The sequence below is a fragment of the Lissotriton helveticus genome, chromosome 5_1, assembly GCF_964261635.1.
Source record: "Lissotriton helveticus chromosome 5_1, aLisHel1.1, whole genome shotgun sequence".
NCBI lineage: Eukaryota > Metazoa > Chordata > Amphibia > Caudata > Salamandridae > Lissotriton > Lissotriton helveticus.
The window spans coordinates 499,219,818-499,234,814 of record NC_136065.1 but is presented as its reverse complement, the minus strand read 5'-3'; the positions used below and the strand labels follow the sequence as shown (position 1 = coordinate 499,234,814).

The window sequence follows — 14,997 nt, the reverse complement described above, 5'->3', positions numbered from 1 at the left end:
TAAAGAGCTTCTAAGCCAAATCATGATGCCTGATCCGTAGAGGACCTCAAATGTATTTATTTCAATCTGATTCTAATCATTTTGCTTTTGGAGTGACAGTTCTCCTAGCTTCAGTACCTGACTTTTTGATAGGTAACACTCAATATACCCAAGTAAAGATAGTCCTGTTAAACTTTGTCAATAAAGAATGTTTTTTGCATGGCTACTAAATATTAAGGGATAACACTTACTTCACATTAATTAAAGTTTAGGATACTATTAACAGCTATTGGGAAAAGACTATGTTTAATAGTGATCAAATGCACAAAACGAATTTTACTACTGCCTTCATGATTGACAAGTTACTGCATGATATACCGCATTCAATTGCGCTTCAGATTTAAGATTCACACAATATATTACAGTTCAATTAGTATGTGTTTCACCTGGCTCATACCAGATTTCAATTCCAACTTTTATTTGTACAATCTGTTTAGTGCCCAGTTGTACGTCTGGGTTTCACATTTATTTGACTTGCAGTGCTACTGATTCACTGTACACCTTATAGCTACTTAAAATTGGCCAATTTTAACCAGCCCGTGGAAACAGGGGTTTTGTTTGCTTTTTTCACTTCTCTTTTACTCACTACAACAACCCTGACAAAGCTTATAGTGCTACATAGTAAGCAAACAATGGTCGCCCGTACTCTACAACCATATTTGTGTCATAAAAGCTTTTTCTTCTTTGTATTACACTTCGTTGAGACGTGCACTCACACCAAAGTTTTGATTGTATAAATAAAGGTGTGCCGCAGCTTGTATTTCGAAAAGCTCAAGTCAAACTTTTGCAGGGCGCTGAAAAGGCAATTCATTTGGTAGATCAAACAATTAGTAGCAGTTTATATGGATATAATGATTATGAGCCACATCTAAATACAATACCCAAAAGCACACAGAGGAACAAAAGATCACACAGATAAAAATGAAACCAACTTGCATAAGCAGATAGGAACTGGGTCAGACAAATCAGAGAACATGTTCTTCTGTGAACAAGGTACTGTTCAACGTATTATTTTAGTTCCATAGTATACTGTAACCGGAAACAGGTTACTGGTGCCTTAATGTAAGAAAAGGGGGACTAGGAGAAAGAGTAGTTATTTGCCCTGATAACAATGGCATGTTGAAGCTTATGACTTTGTTTAACCTGTAAAGGGCTTGGATAAAGAAACATAGTACATCTTCTCTAATGAGAAGGGGTAGAGACCCCTGGACAGAATCAATGGAACTGTAATCAGGAATATAAATCCGCAAGTAACCACTAAATTGGAGCAAAGAGGTGAAATAACGAAGATGTCAGTGAAACGTACAAGAATGGCAAACAGAACCACAAATTATACAAATGTACAAGACTTTGGAGAAAAACAAACGGAAACTAATGACACAACATGATTTCTGGGAAGCATTTGAATAATAAAACAAAACAGAAAAACTGTTTATATGTAAATATTAGAATGTTATCCCAACTGTGCAATCTGCTTCTGAAATAATAGTATGTTTAGAACCTACAACACAAGTAGGCTTCTTTTGCAGAGACTTCATAAGGAACTGCATATATTGCTCTGTTACTTTTTAAACCTTGAATTTGGGGGAGCATCATAACAAATCTTCCTAGGAACTGAATCTTTTTCTGCCTTGCTTGTTAACCTGCGCATGAGCGGACCTAAACAAACTAAAGATTACCAATCCTACAAGGACTCAAAATCAATCTATACTACCTACAATCTTTATTACAACACATTCCACTCACAAGGAGTGTCCACCCACTAAGGTACCCGCGGGCCAGCTCCTCCACCTTTGGCTATCATATGCCATTTAGTGAATCACAATTCCTGGAGTTTCAAAGGGGTAACAAATGGTCATCTAGATCTTTAGCTCTAGAAATGTTAAACGTAATTGACCTAACAAACACAAAACTGGCAAACCTTGTCCTCTGAGATGCTTAGCAATGATAAAAGTGAGGGCTTATATTAAACAAAACAAACACTTTGCACATATAATGCAATATACATTTGCAAAGCTTTATACACCTTGAACTATTTTTATAGTTGTTTAATTAAAATGGAGTTTTGCCTGACACATCAGCCTTGTGCCTTTGTTCACAAGAAAATGTTGTGATCGCATGGAGAGGTTTTAAATTTGAGGCGGACTGTATTTTAATGATAGCTATTGCAGTTAATGTAACATACTGGACTGCCTGCATTGCTACCACAAGAGACACAGATGTCTACTGACCTAGTTGTGCAATGCAATAGTGAAGCCCTGCGGGCCTTAATCGGAGGCACAAAAATAAAAAATTCACAAACAACTCACTGAATACAACAAACCCAACTAATCAAGAATAGGATCATAAACATTACCCGTATAACACATAGTAACAAGCTAAATCATAATCCGATCTGAAAGCCAACAGGATATTTAGCTGGAAAGTCACCAGAATGCAAATGGCAATGAAAGGGACATACCAACATTAGAAGAAACTGTATACAAGGGCAGATAACACAAGTTTCAAGGACCCGGTAAAAGAAATAAACCATAACTGTTTTTACCTGTAAACCAGGGTGTTGCTTAACTACAAAACGTTGTTGGAAAATATTCATATTTTTCTTTTAAAGGGTTTGCTGGAAAAAACACTGATTTTAAATAACAGCTCCATAAAGGTATCAATTTGTACCACGTAAAAGCAATGCATGCAGGAACAAGTGGAAGGAGTCATAAGAAACATGTCAGTCAAAGCTTATTACATGCATTGAGTCTAACAGAACATACAAAAGAAGGAGGGGCGTTTAAATTATACTTTTATGAACACAAGAGAGCGCAAAACAGAAGACTGGTATCACAGCCCAATACAAGCTAATAGTGAGCTACTCAACAATTTCACTATATAACTGTTTTTGCAATTTGATTTGACCCCCAATTGAAATTCCATAAAATAATCAAGCGAGATTTTCAGATTCTTAGTATTTATCTGCTTGCCCATGCTGAAACTAGAGTCCCAAAACGTTTTTCGTTATTGCCAAGTCTGTTAAGTTCAGAATATGTTCCTAAACACATTTATGATGCGCCAGGCTCTTGAACATCTGTGTTTTCTTGCTCAGAAACAATTTCGGCTTCCATTTCTTTTTTCTTCCTTAGCCTTTCTGCATTTGTGATGGTCATGGGATGAAGAGGAAACAATCCAGCAAGGCCTGCAAGCAAGAACGTATTTTGGTTACTAATTACAGAATACATGATGGGATGATTTGTTAACGTGTCATGTTTTTTGTATTAGATTATGGTAAGTGGGAGCCTTAATGTAACAAAAGATGACCAGTGTCCACCAACAAGTCTATATCAAATTTATACGTTCTGTAGCTGTAACACTCGGTCTGCCGCTTGGTTTGTTTGGTAAAGACACAGGACATGCTGTCTTTAGAGCAGGAACGGGTCTAACTCAAAGAATTCATCCTTTGAAAGAAAAGCTGTGTGCATAAGCAAACGTGTGCTCCACTTCCTTAGGAGCTTGCCAGTATCAGAATGCTTTTTCTAAGCCTAGAACTGATATTCGCATAGAGGCTGCCGGTATGCTGGACAAAAATAGCAAGGGTGGCAAGTGCACGAGTCACTGCTGGGCACAATTAAGTTCGCTTACCAGCAAATGTAGTTCTCCAGCACCAATATTTTTTATAAATGCAAATAAAGTAATTATAGAAGATTCCATGATGTCAGATTGGGGATCCTCAGCATAATACAGAGAAAATTAGATTTCAAATTGCATACCATACATTGAGGCTATTTACTAGAGTGGACATCATTTCTAGATGTTTGCCTCTTTAAGGAAGCCGATCTGAAAATAGTTGGCTAAGCCAATGCAAAGTTTAGCATCACAGCCTGATTTTGATTAGTCCATTGAAGAACCCTCCCTGCAGACCCAGAAGCAAGAAGGCATCCTGGTTCACCGACGAACTCAAGGACTCCAAGAAGACCTGCCGCACCCTCGAGAAAGCCTGGCTCCTCGACCAGACCACTGACAACATGACCGCCCTCAAACACGCCACCCCCAAGCACCACCAGCTCATCCGCACCACCAAGAAGAAATCACTGAAGGAACGGCTGGACAACAACGCCCACGACAGCAAGGAACTCTTCAGCATCGTCAAGGAGTTCTCCAACCCCAGCACCGGCAACAACAATATCACTCCGTCACAAGATCTCTGCGACTCCCTCGCCTCGTTCTTCCACCGCAAGATCGCCGACATCCACAACAGCTTCGGCGCACCATCCACGCACCCAACCGTCGAACCAACGCCCCCCACTGCCACCCTCCGCACCTGGACCACGGTGACCACCGAAGACACAGCCCGCACGATGAACACCATCCACTCCGGATCTCCAACCGACTCCTGCCCCCACCACGTCTTCAACAAGGCCGACTCCACCATCGCACCCCAACTCCGGAACATCATCAACACCTCCTTCAACACCGCCACCTTCCCGGAGAGCTGGAAGCATGCCGAGCTCAGCGCCCTACTGAAGAAACCAACAGCGGACCCCACCAACCTCAAAAACTTCCGCCCTATCTCGCTCCTCCCTTTTCCTGCTAAAGTCATCGAGAAGATCGTCAACAGACAGCTTGCCGCCTTCCTCGAGACGAACGGATCCCTCGACCCCTCGCAGTCCAGTTTCAGAGCCAACCACAGCACCGAGACCGCCCTCATCGCAGCCACCGACGACATCCGAGCCCTGCTCGACAACGGGGAAACAGCGGCACTCATCCTCCTGGACCTTTCTGCAGCGTTCGACACGGTCTGCCACCGCACACTAGTTCAGCGCCTCAGCAACATCGGCATCCAAGAGAAGGCACTGGAGTGGATCATCTCGTTCCTCGCCGGAAGAACACAGAGTCCGCCTCCCCCCGTTTCGTTCCGAGGCTACCGAAGTCATCTGCGGCGTACCGCAAAGATCATCACTCAGCCCCACCCTCTTCAACGTCTACATGAGACCTCTTGCAGCCATCGCACACCAACACAACCTCAACATCATCTCCTACGCCGACGACACCCAGCCGATCCTCTCCCTCACCAGAGACCCCGACACCGCCAGAACCAGCCTACACGAAGGGATGAAAGACGTCGCCGAGTGGATGAAGAACAGCCGCCTGAAACTGAACTCAGACAAGACGGAAGTCCTCATCCTGGGACCATCGCCCTCCGCCTGGGACGACTCCTGGTGGCCCCCTGCCCGGGGCACCACACCCAAGCCAACAGACCACACACGCAACCTGGGCTTCATCCTGGACTCCTCACTCTCGATGACCAGACAAGTCAACGCCATCTCCTCATCATGCTTTCACACCCTGCGCATGCTTCGCAAGATCTTCCGATGGATCCCGACCGAAACCAGGAAGACGGTCACCCAAGCACTCGTCACCAGCCGACTGGACTACAGAAACACCCTCTACGCCGAAACCACAGCCAAGCTACAGAAAAGACTCCAACGCATCCAGAACGCCTCCGCCCGACTCATCCTAGACATCCCCCGACGCAGCCACATCTCCGGCCGTCTGAGAGACCTGCACTGGCTCCCCGTCAACAAGAGTATCACGTTCCGGCTCCTCACCCACGCACACAAGTCTCTCCACGACCTGGGCCCCAAGTACCTCAACGACCGCCTGACCTTCTACACGCCCACCAGCCAGCTACGGTCTACCAGCCTCGCCCTCGCCGCTGTACCACGCATCCGAAGAGCCACCGCCGGAAGATCCTTCTCCTACCTGGCGGCCAAAACATGGAACTCCCTCCCCATCCACCTTCGGCTGACCCAGGACCATCGCGCCTTCAGGAGACAACTCAAGACCTGGCTGTTCGAGCAGTAGCGGACCCTTTCCCCCAAGCGCCTTGAGACCCTTCCGGGTGAGTAGTGCGCTATACAAGTGTTATGATTGATTGACTATTCACTTCTTGATATTCTCTAGTCATACCTACTGGGGTACCTAGTTCCCCACTGTAGACGTTCTCTCCCTCAGCATCAGTACAAAAGAAGATTCCATCAAAACATGCAGAGAGCCTCTAAGCCACAGAGACTCACTCCTCAATCAAACCACGCAAAGGCATTTATGCTAAAAACTTAATTCAAATCACACATATTACCTTCCCATAACAGAAAACTGAAACATTATTTATTACCACATCACTCCACGTCTTAGAGATGGTAGACCTCGTAAGCACACACAATATACTATTGAAACCTAGTTCATCCACTTAATACCAGATGACTACCCTCTACTTCACAACAACCCTCACAATAAAAGTGAAGGCAAAAAAGAAAAAACAAAGACTAACAATGTGGACAGTTGCTGACTGGGCCCAATCGAACTCATGCCAATAGCTATCAAAACAAACCAAAAACAATCCATCTGATTTCCAATACATCAACCGCTCTAGGACACAGAATAAAATCTTTATTGACATCGATGACCTAATGGACTTCGTGATGACCCTGCAAGGGTTCGATCTTCAAGATGTCACAATTTGAAGTTCTCTCTCTATGTAATGTGGCAGACGTCATGAGAGGAAAACATATTAATACGAACAAAAAAACGAAACAGGGTTATTGGTACTCACCAAAAAGCTTTTCAACTGGTTTAGTGGTGTGCGCTCCATTCCCAATCCAATATTTGATTTTCTCAATATTCAAACTGACTAGTTTTTCATTGTGCTCATTAGGTAGGGGATCGTAGGACCCCAACTGCTCCAAATACTTGCTGTCCCGAGCACGCTTGTTGAATGCAGCCACAATGAGATAGAAAGGTCTGTTGGTGCAGCCACGCAGTGCCAACCGAACAACAACATGTCCCTTGTGGTAATATTTCAAGAGGTTAGGAGCTAAACAGAAAAGGAAGCGTGTGTGAATTTTACTTAAAATTTGTTTTTTTTTTACATAATGTGTATAAACTAACTTTTGCTAGTATTGTAAAACGCAAAACAAGCTGTGTTCATGCAATCTATTTACATAGCAAAATGATAATTGACAAAAACACAGTACTTTGCAATAATTCAATGTATGGTTATTTATTATAGATTTCAAGTTTAACATAATGAAAAGTAGAACCAAAGGTGTCAAAAGTAAATCATACAAAGCATTGTGCTGAACTAAATCAAGTAATTGTATGGAACGTGATACCAATGATGTAAAAAAACAACAACAAAAAAAAAACAACTTTACAACGTTCACAAGAAAATTTAAATATTGATAATGAACGATACAAAAGAAGACCAGCTAATAAAAATAAGAAAACATCACTGCTTTAATGAACCTTTAGTTTGCCTAGTTCATGCCTTTATGGTGCCTTTCATGGAGCTTTAAAGTTGGTTACATTTGAGAACGAATGAGATTAGTGTAACACCGTGTTCACGTTTGAATGGGAACTCGTCTAAAAACTAAACTATACGCATGAAGACGAGCTTTATGTCCCAGTCTAAGCATCTTACTTTAGACAGTAAGCCTTCATTCACCAAGATGCCGAGCTGCTTTCCAAACAGGTAATCGTGGCTTTGCACTGTTAAATCATGGTCAATTTCACTTGTATCAAGAGTACAAAATTGTTACTTACCTGTGATAATAGACTTGGTGGATGAAATAGTACACAGTGCTATGCTGAACCTACCTATACCGGTCATTAACTGCTTGGGTTGGAAATTCCTACAGTATGTTTCTTTGTTACCATTTTGAAACTTTTGTTATCAAAGTTGACATCAGGGGAGTGAAGTGTGCTAGAATTGTTCAGCGCCATTTTCAGCGTGCCATCATTATGCATTTGCGTGTTATATCAGTTAATAGTGGTTCAGCACTCACAGTGTTAGTTAAATTAAATCTGTCTCATATGAGTTCGGCACCAATTTCATTTCACTTGCAACAGTAATTTTCATGGAAACATAGCACATAATGTGAGATTAACACATAAAGAGAAGATGTCCATATTAATTTATTCTTTATTCATTTTCTTCTTAAAAGCACGCCATTTAACAGTGGTCAAAGTAGCCAACGCGTTTCGTCCTACACAGACTTTCTCAGGGCTCAAATGTTAATACAACCATTCCTAGGTCATGAAAGACTTATATTGTGCTGGTTGTCCAAATTGTTCTCCTTCTGTTCAGTAAAACAAGATCGAGTTCATGTGCTCAGAATACAATATAGTGTGCTTGGCATCTTCTTGTAATAGAGCTTTTCTATTTGAACAACCTGCACAATAGAAGTATGTTTCCATGTAAATGACTGTTGCAGGTGAAAGGAGATAGGTGCCGAACTCACATGAGACGGATTTTTTTCAACTAGCATTGTGAGTGCTGAGCCACTTTACTAATGCAAATTTTGGAAGTTGTTTTAGTTGAAGTAGAGAGGGGCTGTACTTCAGGTTCGGTGCACCACAGCAGAACTCCTTAATTCTGCCTAATACATCTTGACAAGTGAGGTACCTTATTGCCTCAACCCCTCTGTGTATATTAATTTGCGTGTTATATGTATGGCCTAATGTTTTATGTTCTGGTAGTAGGCTGGGTGGATTGCATGAGAATCAATAGCATCTTAAGTTAATAAACTCTGCTTACCCCTACATAACTAGTTTATTTGCAGCACATAAAGAATCTGCAGGTTCACATGCTGTGCATAGAATATCAAGTGGTACCTTGAGTGGGAGGAGTTCGAGATCAAAGCAGTTTTTAACAGTTCAAGTGTGTTTAGGACTCCATGTTCTAAATCGGCGTACATCACTAGATATAATGTTTGACATCAATATAGACACGAAGCCCTCTGCTCTTTTCTTTCTTGGTTCAAGAATGAATTGCTTAACTGATAAGGAATCACAGGTCTGTGAGGGCTGTACAGTCCTATTTGCTATGCTAGTCACTGCAATTAGCAAAGCCCTAGGTGAAAAATAGCTGTTTTATCTTTCTAAAAAAAATAATCATTAAATTGAACATGATCTCTTCCCACACCCAGGATATGGAGGTTATCTTTGCACTATTCCCAAGGTTCCCAAGAACAGAGGCCAAGTCAGTGCCCAAATTATCCTTGAAAGTGTGATCTAACTTATGTAAACCAAATGCGTACAAAGTACAGTTCAGCAAATGGTTCTTCTTAGAGCACAATTAACAGCAACAAGAAATGTGGTTTAAAATAGAAAACATTTTGTGGACGATGTCAAGCGCTTTCTTGCTGAGCCAGCCCAGTTCGGACCCCGGTAACTTCGTGCTCTGCACCTGGTTGGTCGGACCTCAGGCCTGCGCTTGAACTCCTACAAGTCGGTTCTAGTCCCCCTCCATATTTCTTGGGATTGCTTCGATTGGCAAACCTGGATACACATCCGGAGACAGTCTTTTAAGTACCTGGGGATCTGGGTCACCCTGCTCCCCACCTGGCTTGGGTGCTTAACGTGACCCCACTGGTGAAAAAGGCCTGTGCCGACCTCCATCGGTGGCAGTCGCTCCCACTGAACCGCCTGGGTAGAATAGCCCTATTCAAAATGATGACACTACCCAGATTCCTATACATACTAGCGCCGGGAAACCCCTGGGTATCTGTGCGCTCTATAAACTCAAATATAATAATAATAATAATAATAATACTCCAGAACACGCCCCTACTCTCTTCGCAGACCTGGTTCAGGGAACTGGACAGTCTGGCTACCAAATTCCTCCAGAGGGGCAAAAGGCCTAGTCTAGCCCTTGCCCAGTGCTGAATCCCACCATTCGACGGAGGACTCTGTATGAAAAATCTATACCTCTACTACTTGGCAACCCGCCTCCTCACAAAACACGACTGGTTCAATGGGGGCTGGTCAGATCCAGCATACAGAGTGGAACTACACGTCCTGGGCCTACCTGGAATCCAAGGGATGCTCTATGCAGTGCCTATCCCCAGATCCTTGCCTACAGTGACCCGAGGGGTCCTCTGGCTTGGCACGCCTCTTTGCGAAAAAACGTACTCAATATACCCCGCTCTCGCAAGGCACCTGGCAGGAAGTTACCACCCTGACCGGATTCAGAGCCTGTGACCTCATTGGCATCTCGGGGACAGAGGTGGGAGGTGGGGGGAGGGTGCAGGGATCACGAGTGCACCTTCCAGGATCTTCAGGACTGATATTCCCTGCACCCTTCAGTTCTTCCGGTACCTGCAGTTGCGCCATGCTCTTCGCTTCCACATCTCGAGTGGTACCTCACTGCCCAAATACAGCCCACCAGAGGCCCAAATCATGACCAGGGACCTGAGGAAGGGAGGGATTATCTGAAGCTACCGCTCCTCAACGAATAATACTCCAAACACACTACACCGACTAAGGGTCCAGTGGGAGGGATGGATTGGGACCCTAGATGACGAGGACTGGAGGGACGCACTGATGAACCCCAAACAATCACTACCTGGGCCAGACTCTGTCTGGTCAAAGTACATTACCTACACGCGGCATATCTTCTGCCGAGGCGCCTTCACAGCGCCGAACTGAGGCCGGATGCATCATGCCACCGTTGTAACCAACATCAGGTAGATTTCTTCCACATGGTATGGCTGTGCTCCACCATCACACAATTCTGGAACTCCATAGAGCGAGAACTCACCGAGGTCCTGGGCTGGGAAGTCCCTCACAACCCACTGCATGCGCTCCTGGGGGTACTGACGGCCTAAACGGATCCAGAGCAGACAAACTTTTCCTGAACACTGCTATGATGGTAGCCAAGAGGGACATTGCCTCTAACTGGTCGAACCCAGTCGCCCCCACCTTGGCAAGTTGGCATAGAGGAGTGGACTGGTGCGCAGTGCAAGAAAAGCCCTTTTACGAAACCTGGGGATGCCCAACGAAGTACCGCAAAGTATGGGGCAAGTGGCTGGTTGTATTCGAAGACTAACACTCCACCTCTGGGTCTGTAACTTGAATGTGGGGGTTCACTATCGCCCGTCTTGTACCTGCGGACCTCTGGGGAGGTGGGAGGGGCGGTGCAACGATGATGTCATGAATCTATAACGTATAGTGGTCTCCTTGCACTTAACCCGGGCCAACGCTGTGACAAGCTAGTGGGTTGCATTGGGCAGACTGGTCTTCAGTGTAAATCCTGTAACTTAGTCATATCTGAGCCGAGCCTACCTCGACACAAAACCAGCATAAGAAAACATACTCCGATCACGATCTCTCAGCTTAATGTCAGGTCCCTGGTAAAGCACCATCTTGAGGTAAATACTCTATTGACCGATGAGAACCCAGACATACTATTCCTGTGTGAAACCTGGCTTAAGGATGAGCTAACCAGCATCCCTAATCTTACGTTACCAGATGGATTCTCTATGACATCCATTAATAGAGACTCTAGAGGAGGTGGCGTCGCCGTTATTTACAGAACGCCATATTCTTGCTCCTTTCTGAAGGAAGACATCACGGGATGTGAGTGTGCCCGTTTTAAAATCACCACAAGCCCTCATTTCTCCCTCTCTGGCCTTTTCATCTACCGACCCCCGGGGCCCACTTCTAAATTCACAGAGGAACTCCTAGAGGTAGCCCACGCTCTGGTTATGAGCTCCGCCAACTTCACTATTTTAGGAGACTTAAACCTTCATTTTGACTCCACATCGGATCCTACCATCAGTAATCTCCTAGCGGACCTAACAGCCCTACAACTGATCCCCCTTATACAATCCACTACTCACTCTGCTGGCCACTTGCTTGACCCTGTATTCACCAATATCTTGGAAGCCAGAGCTGATCCACCCAAACCCATGGGCTGGACTGATCACTTCCTCGTCAAATTTGTGATTTCGGCCGATACCCAATCCAACAAGGTCTCACCTCCCTCCTGTCTTAAACGGCCCTGGCACAAACTCCAAAATAAGGGTCTTTCCGCTATTTTAGGAGAGCCTAACCTCGCAACCACTAGCGACATCAATACGTCGCATGCCGCCTTTCAGGATTGGATCACTAAGGGACTCGACACACTTATACCGGCCAAATGGACCAGAGGACGTAGCACCCCCTCTAATCCCTGGTATGACGAGAACTTGAAACTTCTTAGAAAGGAATGAAAAGTAGCTGAACGTTACTGGAGAAAAGATTATAAGGACAAGGACAAAGCCTCTTACCTGTCTAAACTTAAATTGTATCACAAAGCTATACGCGCAGTCCGCGCATCCTTCTATGCCAAGGAAATCGACTCCAGCCCCAACCCTACGAAAACCATTTTTAAATTGGTTCAAAAGCTGCAAAACTGTGGCAACCCTGCCTCGTGTATCTCTTCCACTCAGCAGTGTGAGGACCTCGCCGCTTTCTTTATTTAAAAGGTGAGGAACATCTATAACACCTTCTCACAGAACCCTTCTGACTGCACTAGTCCCCCCAACTCCACCTTTAAAGGCACCAGACTCACCTGTCTGCCTGCTATCTCTCACGAGGATCTTGCTAAAATCTGTAGAAAGGTGAAATCCGGTGCCCCTTCAGACCCCATGAGACCGGCTCACTTCCTAGAGGCTTTGGACTTCTTCCTTCCATCCCTGGCCATGCTCCTTAACCTCTCCTTTTCATCGGCTACGGTGCCTACATGTTGGAAACAGGCATGGGTCACTCCCATTATTAAAAAGCCCACCCTGGACCCCACAAAGCCAGAGAACTACAGGCCTATCTCACTGCTCCCCTGGGTGTCCAAACTAGCAGAAGCCCATGCTAACACCGTACTATCAGACCACATGGCCCAAAACAACATCCTGGACCCCTCCCAACACGGGTTCAGGCCTGGGCATAGTACAGAGTCCGCCCTCCTATCCACCACCGAACACCTCCGGAGGGTACTCGATACCGGTCAAAGTGCTGCGCTGATACTACTCGATCTCAGCGCAGCCTTTGACACGGTCTCCCATAATATCCTACTGAGTCGCCTGGAAAACATTGGGATCAGTGATCTGGCCCTTGAATGGTTCCGCTCGTTTCTGACGAGCAGGTCTTTCCGTGTCTCAGCACCCCCGTTCACCTCCCAATCTCACTCTATCGGCCAAGGAGTTCCGCAGGGCTCGGCCCTCAGTCCATCCCTTTTTAACCTGTATGTGCAACCTCTCGCGGCAGTGGCCAAAGAATGGGACCTCACGCTGGTGTCGTACGCCGACGACACACAGCTGGTAATCACCCTCACTGAGGCACCCTCAACATCTGCCACAAGATTCAGGGATGGACTGGCTGCAGTCGCCCATTGGATGACGGCTAATTGCCTACAATTGAACGCAGGGAAAACCGAGGTGCTGCTCCTGGGTAAGAACCCCAGGTGCTTGAACGACCATTGGTGGCCCCCCCTGCTGGGCCCCATCCCTCCTTCTAAATCTCTGGTTAAAAACCTAGGAGTGTGGTTGGATTCCTTGCTGAGCTACCAAACTCACACCAAAAGAGTAGCAGCTACGTGCATCGGGCTGCTGAGAAGCCTCAATCCCATTCTAAGGTTCTTCAACCCCAAAACACGGCAGCTCATAGTCCAATCCACCATCCTTTCCCGGCTAGACTATGCTAGCGTACTCTTGTTAGGTGCTAATAAAGCCGAGAAAACCAGGCTTCAGCGAATTCAGAATTCTGCGGCTAGGGCAATAGTTGGCCTTCCCAGAAGATGCTCTGCTAGAGCCACCATTCATAGACTCCACTGGCTTCCAGTGGAAGCCCGTATACAATTTAAGGCCCTTACCACTGATGGCCCTGAACTCCTCCGTCCGCTTCTAACACCTTACACCCCCCAGCGCAATCTTCGCTCCTTGGGTCAACACTTAGTAGCGGTCCCCCGCACGAAACTCTGCCGTGTCGGGGGTCGCTCTTTCAGACTATTGGGAGCTAAACTCTGGAACTCCCTTCCCCTGAATATCCGCTGCCTTGACAACTTGTCTGCTTTTCGCAAAGCAATAAAAACTCACCTGTTCCCACTACTATAAGCCTCCGCCCTCCCCTCCCCCTCCTAGTAGGCTATGCTATGATTCTTAGCGCCGGGACGCCCCGTTGCGGGGGCAGCTGTCGCGCTCAACAAACCCGTAACATAACATAACATAACATGCTGATTGCTAGTCATATGTTTTTCACTGTCTTTCAAAAGCCAATAAAATAGTTTAATAATAAAAAAAAATAGAATACACTTAAACTTCAGTCTTGGAAATAGATTTGAATCCTGGTCCAACGAGTCCTACGTTCGGGTTGCATATCGGCACCAGCGATCTTACTGGGGGGTAAAGTAGGATTATGATTCCATACAGACTTTTACTAATGACACCTTGAACAAGGATCAGCTTGTAGTGTCCTCTTGTAACCTGGAAAGGCATCCAAATTAACTGGCATGTGCAAGTCTTTCCTTTGTTAGGTGTACGTGGATGTTAATGTAATGCTGCGCCATGCAGTGTAAGGGTGAAATGCTGTTATCTAGAGATCAGAGCCCAAACCTGTTCTATTTATCGTAGCTTTCCTGAGTTAATCCAGGCATTGAGCTAGATGTGTTATATCTGAAGTAGGTCTTCAGGAACGATGCTGCAGAGGGGTTGAGACTGGATTCAGAAGTGATTGCTCACATTCATCAAACTATGTGGTTTGATCTTCATATACAGTGCCGGAAAGGTTTAGAAGGCGCAGAATACCAAATCTGTTAAAACTTGTTGTTCCATTTTCAAGACTATTAGGCTCATCGTCATGGAAGACGTCAGAATTGTCCTCAGATGATTCTGGATCGATGAAAACTGTTGGAAAGTGTAAGCAAAGGTTCTGTGTGACCGTATCCACCGGGAATGTACTCAGATCTCTTCCTTTTTGTTTAGGATAAGCCTAGTGGGCGAGGCATGGTGTATCTACTCTGGGACACAGTGTAGTTATAAAAATATGCATTTTGTTACAAACACTCACTAACACATTATATTATCTCCTACCAAGAGATTGAAGCACAATACACACAATACTTAATAGAGCACATAATTAGCACAAATACAAAGTTGTCTC

The 14,997-nt window shown here is 45.1% G+C and overlaps 1 protein-coding gene across 2 annotated transcripts in view; it reads right to left on the bottom strand.

Moving 5' to 3' along the window:
• Positions 1-415: 415 nt before the first annotated feature.
• The window catches only part of LOC144754695 (small ribosomal subunit protein bS16m-like), a 43,871-nt gene continuing 29,289 nt past the window's right edge, over positions 416-14,997 (bottom strand). For both annotated transcript variants that reach the window (XM_078642820.1, XM_078642821.1), the window contains exons 3-4: positions 6,638-6,898; positions 416-3,223 (exon numbers count right to left, since the gene is read on the bottom strand). In XM_078642820.1, the coding sequence (XP_078498946.1) occupies positions 3,090-3,223; positions 6,638-6,898 (395 nt within the window). In that variant the 3' untranslated portion in view covers positions 416-3,089. The remainder of the gene's footprint in view (positions 3,224-6,637; positions 6,899-14,997) is intronic.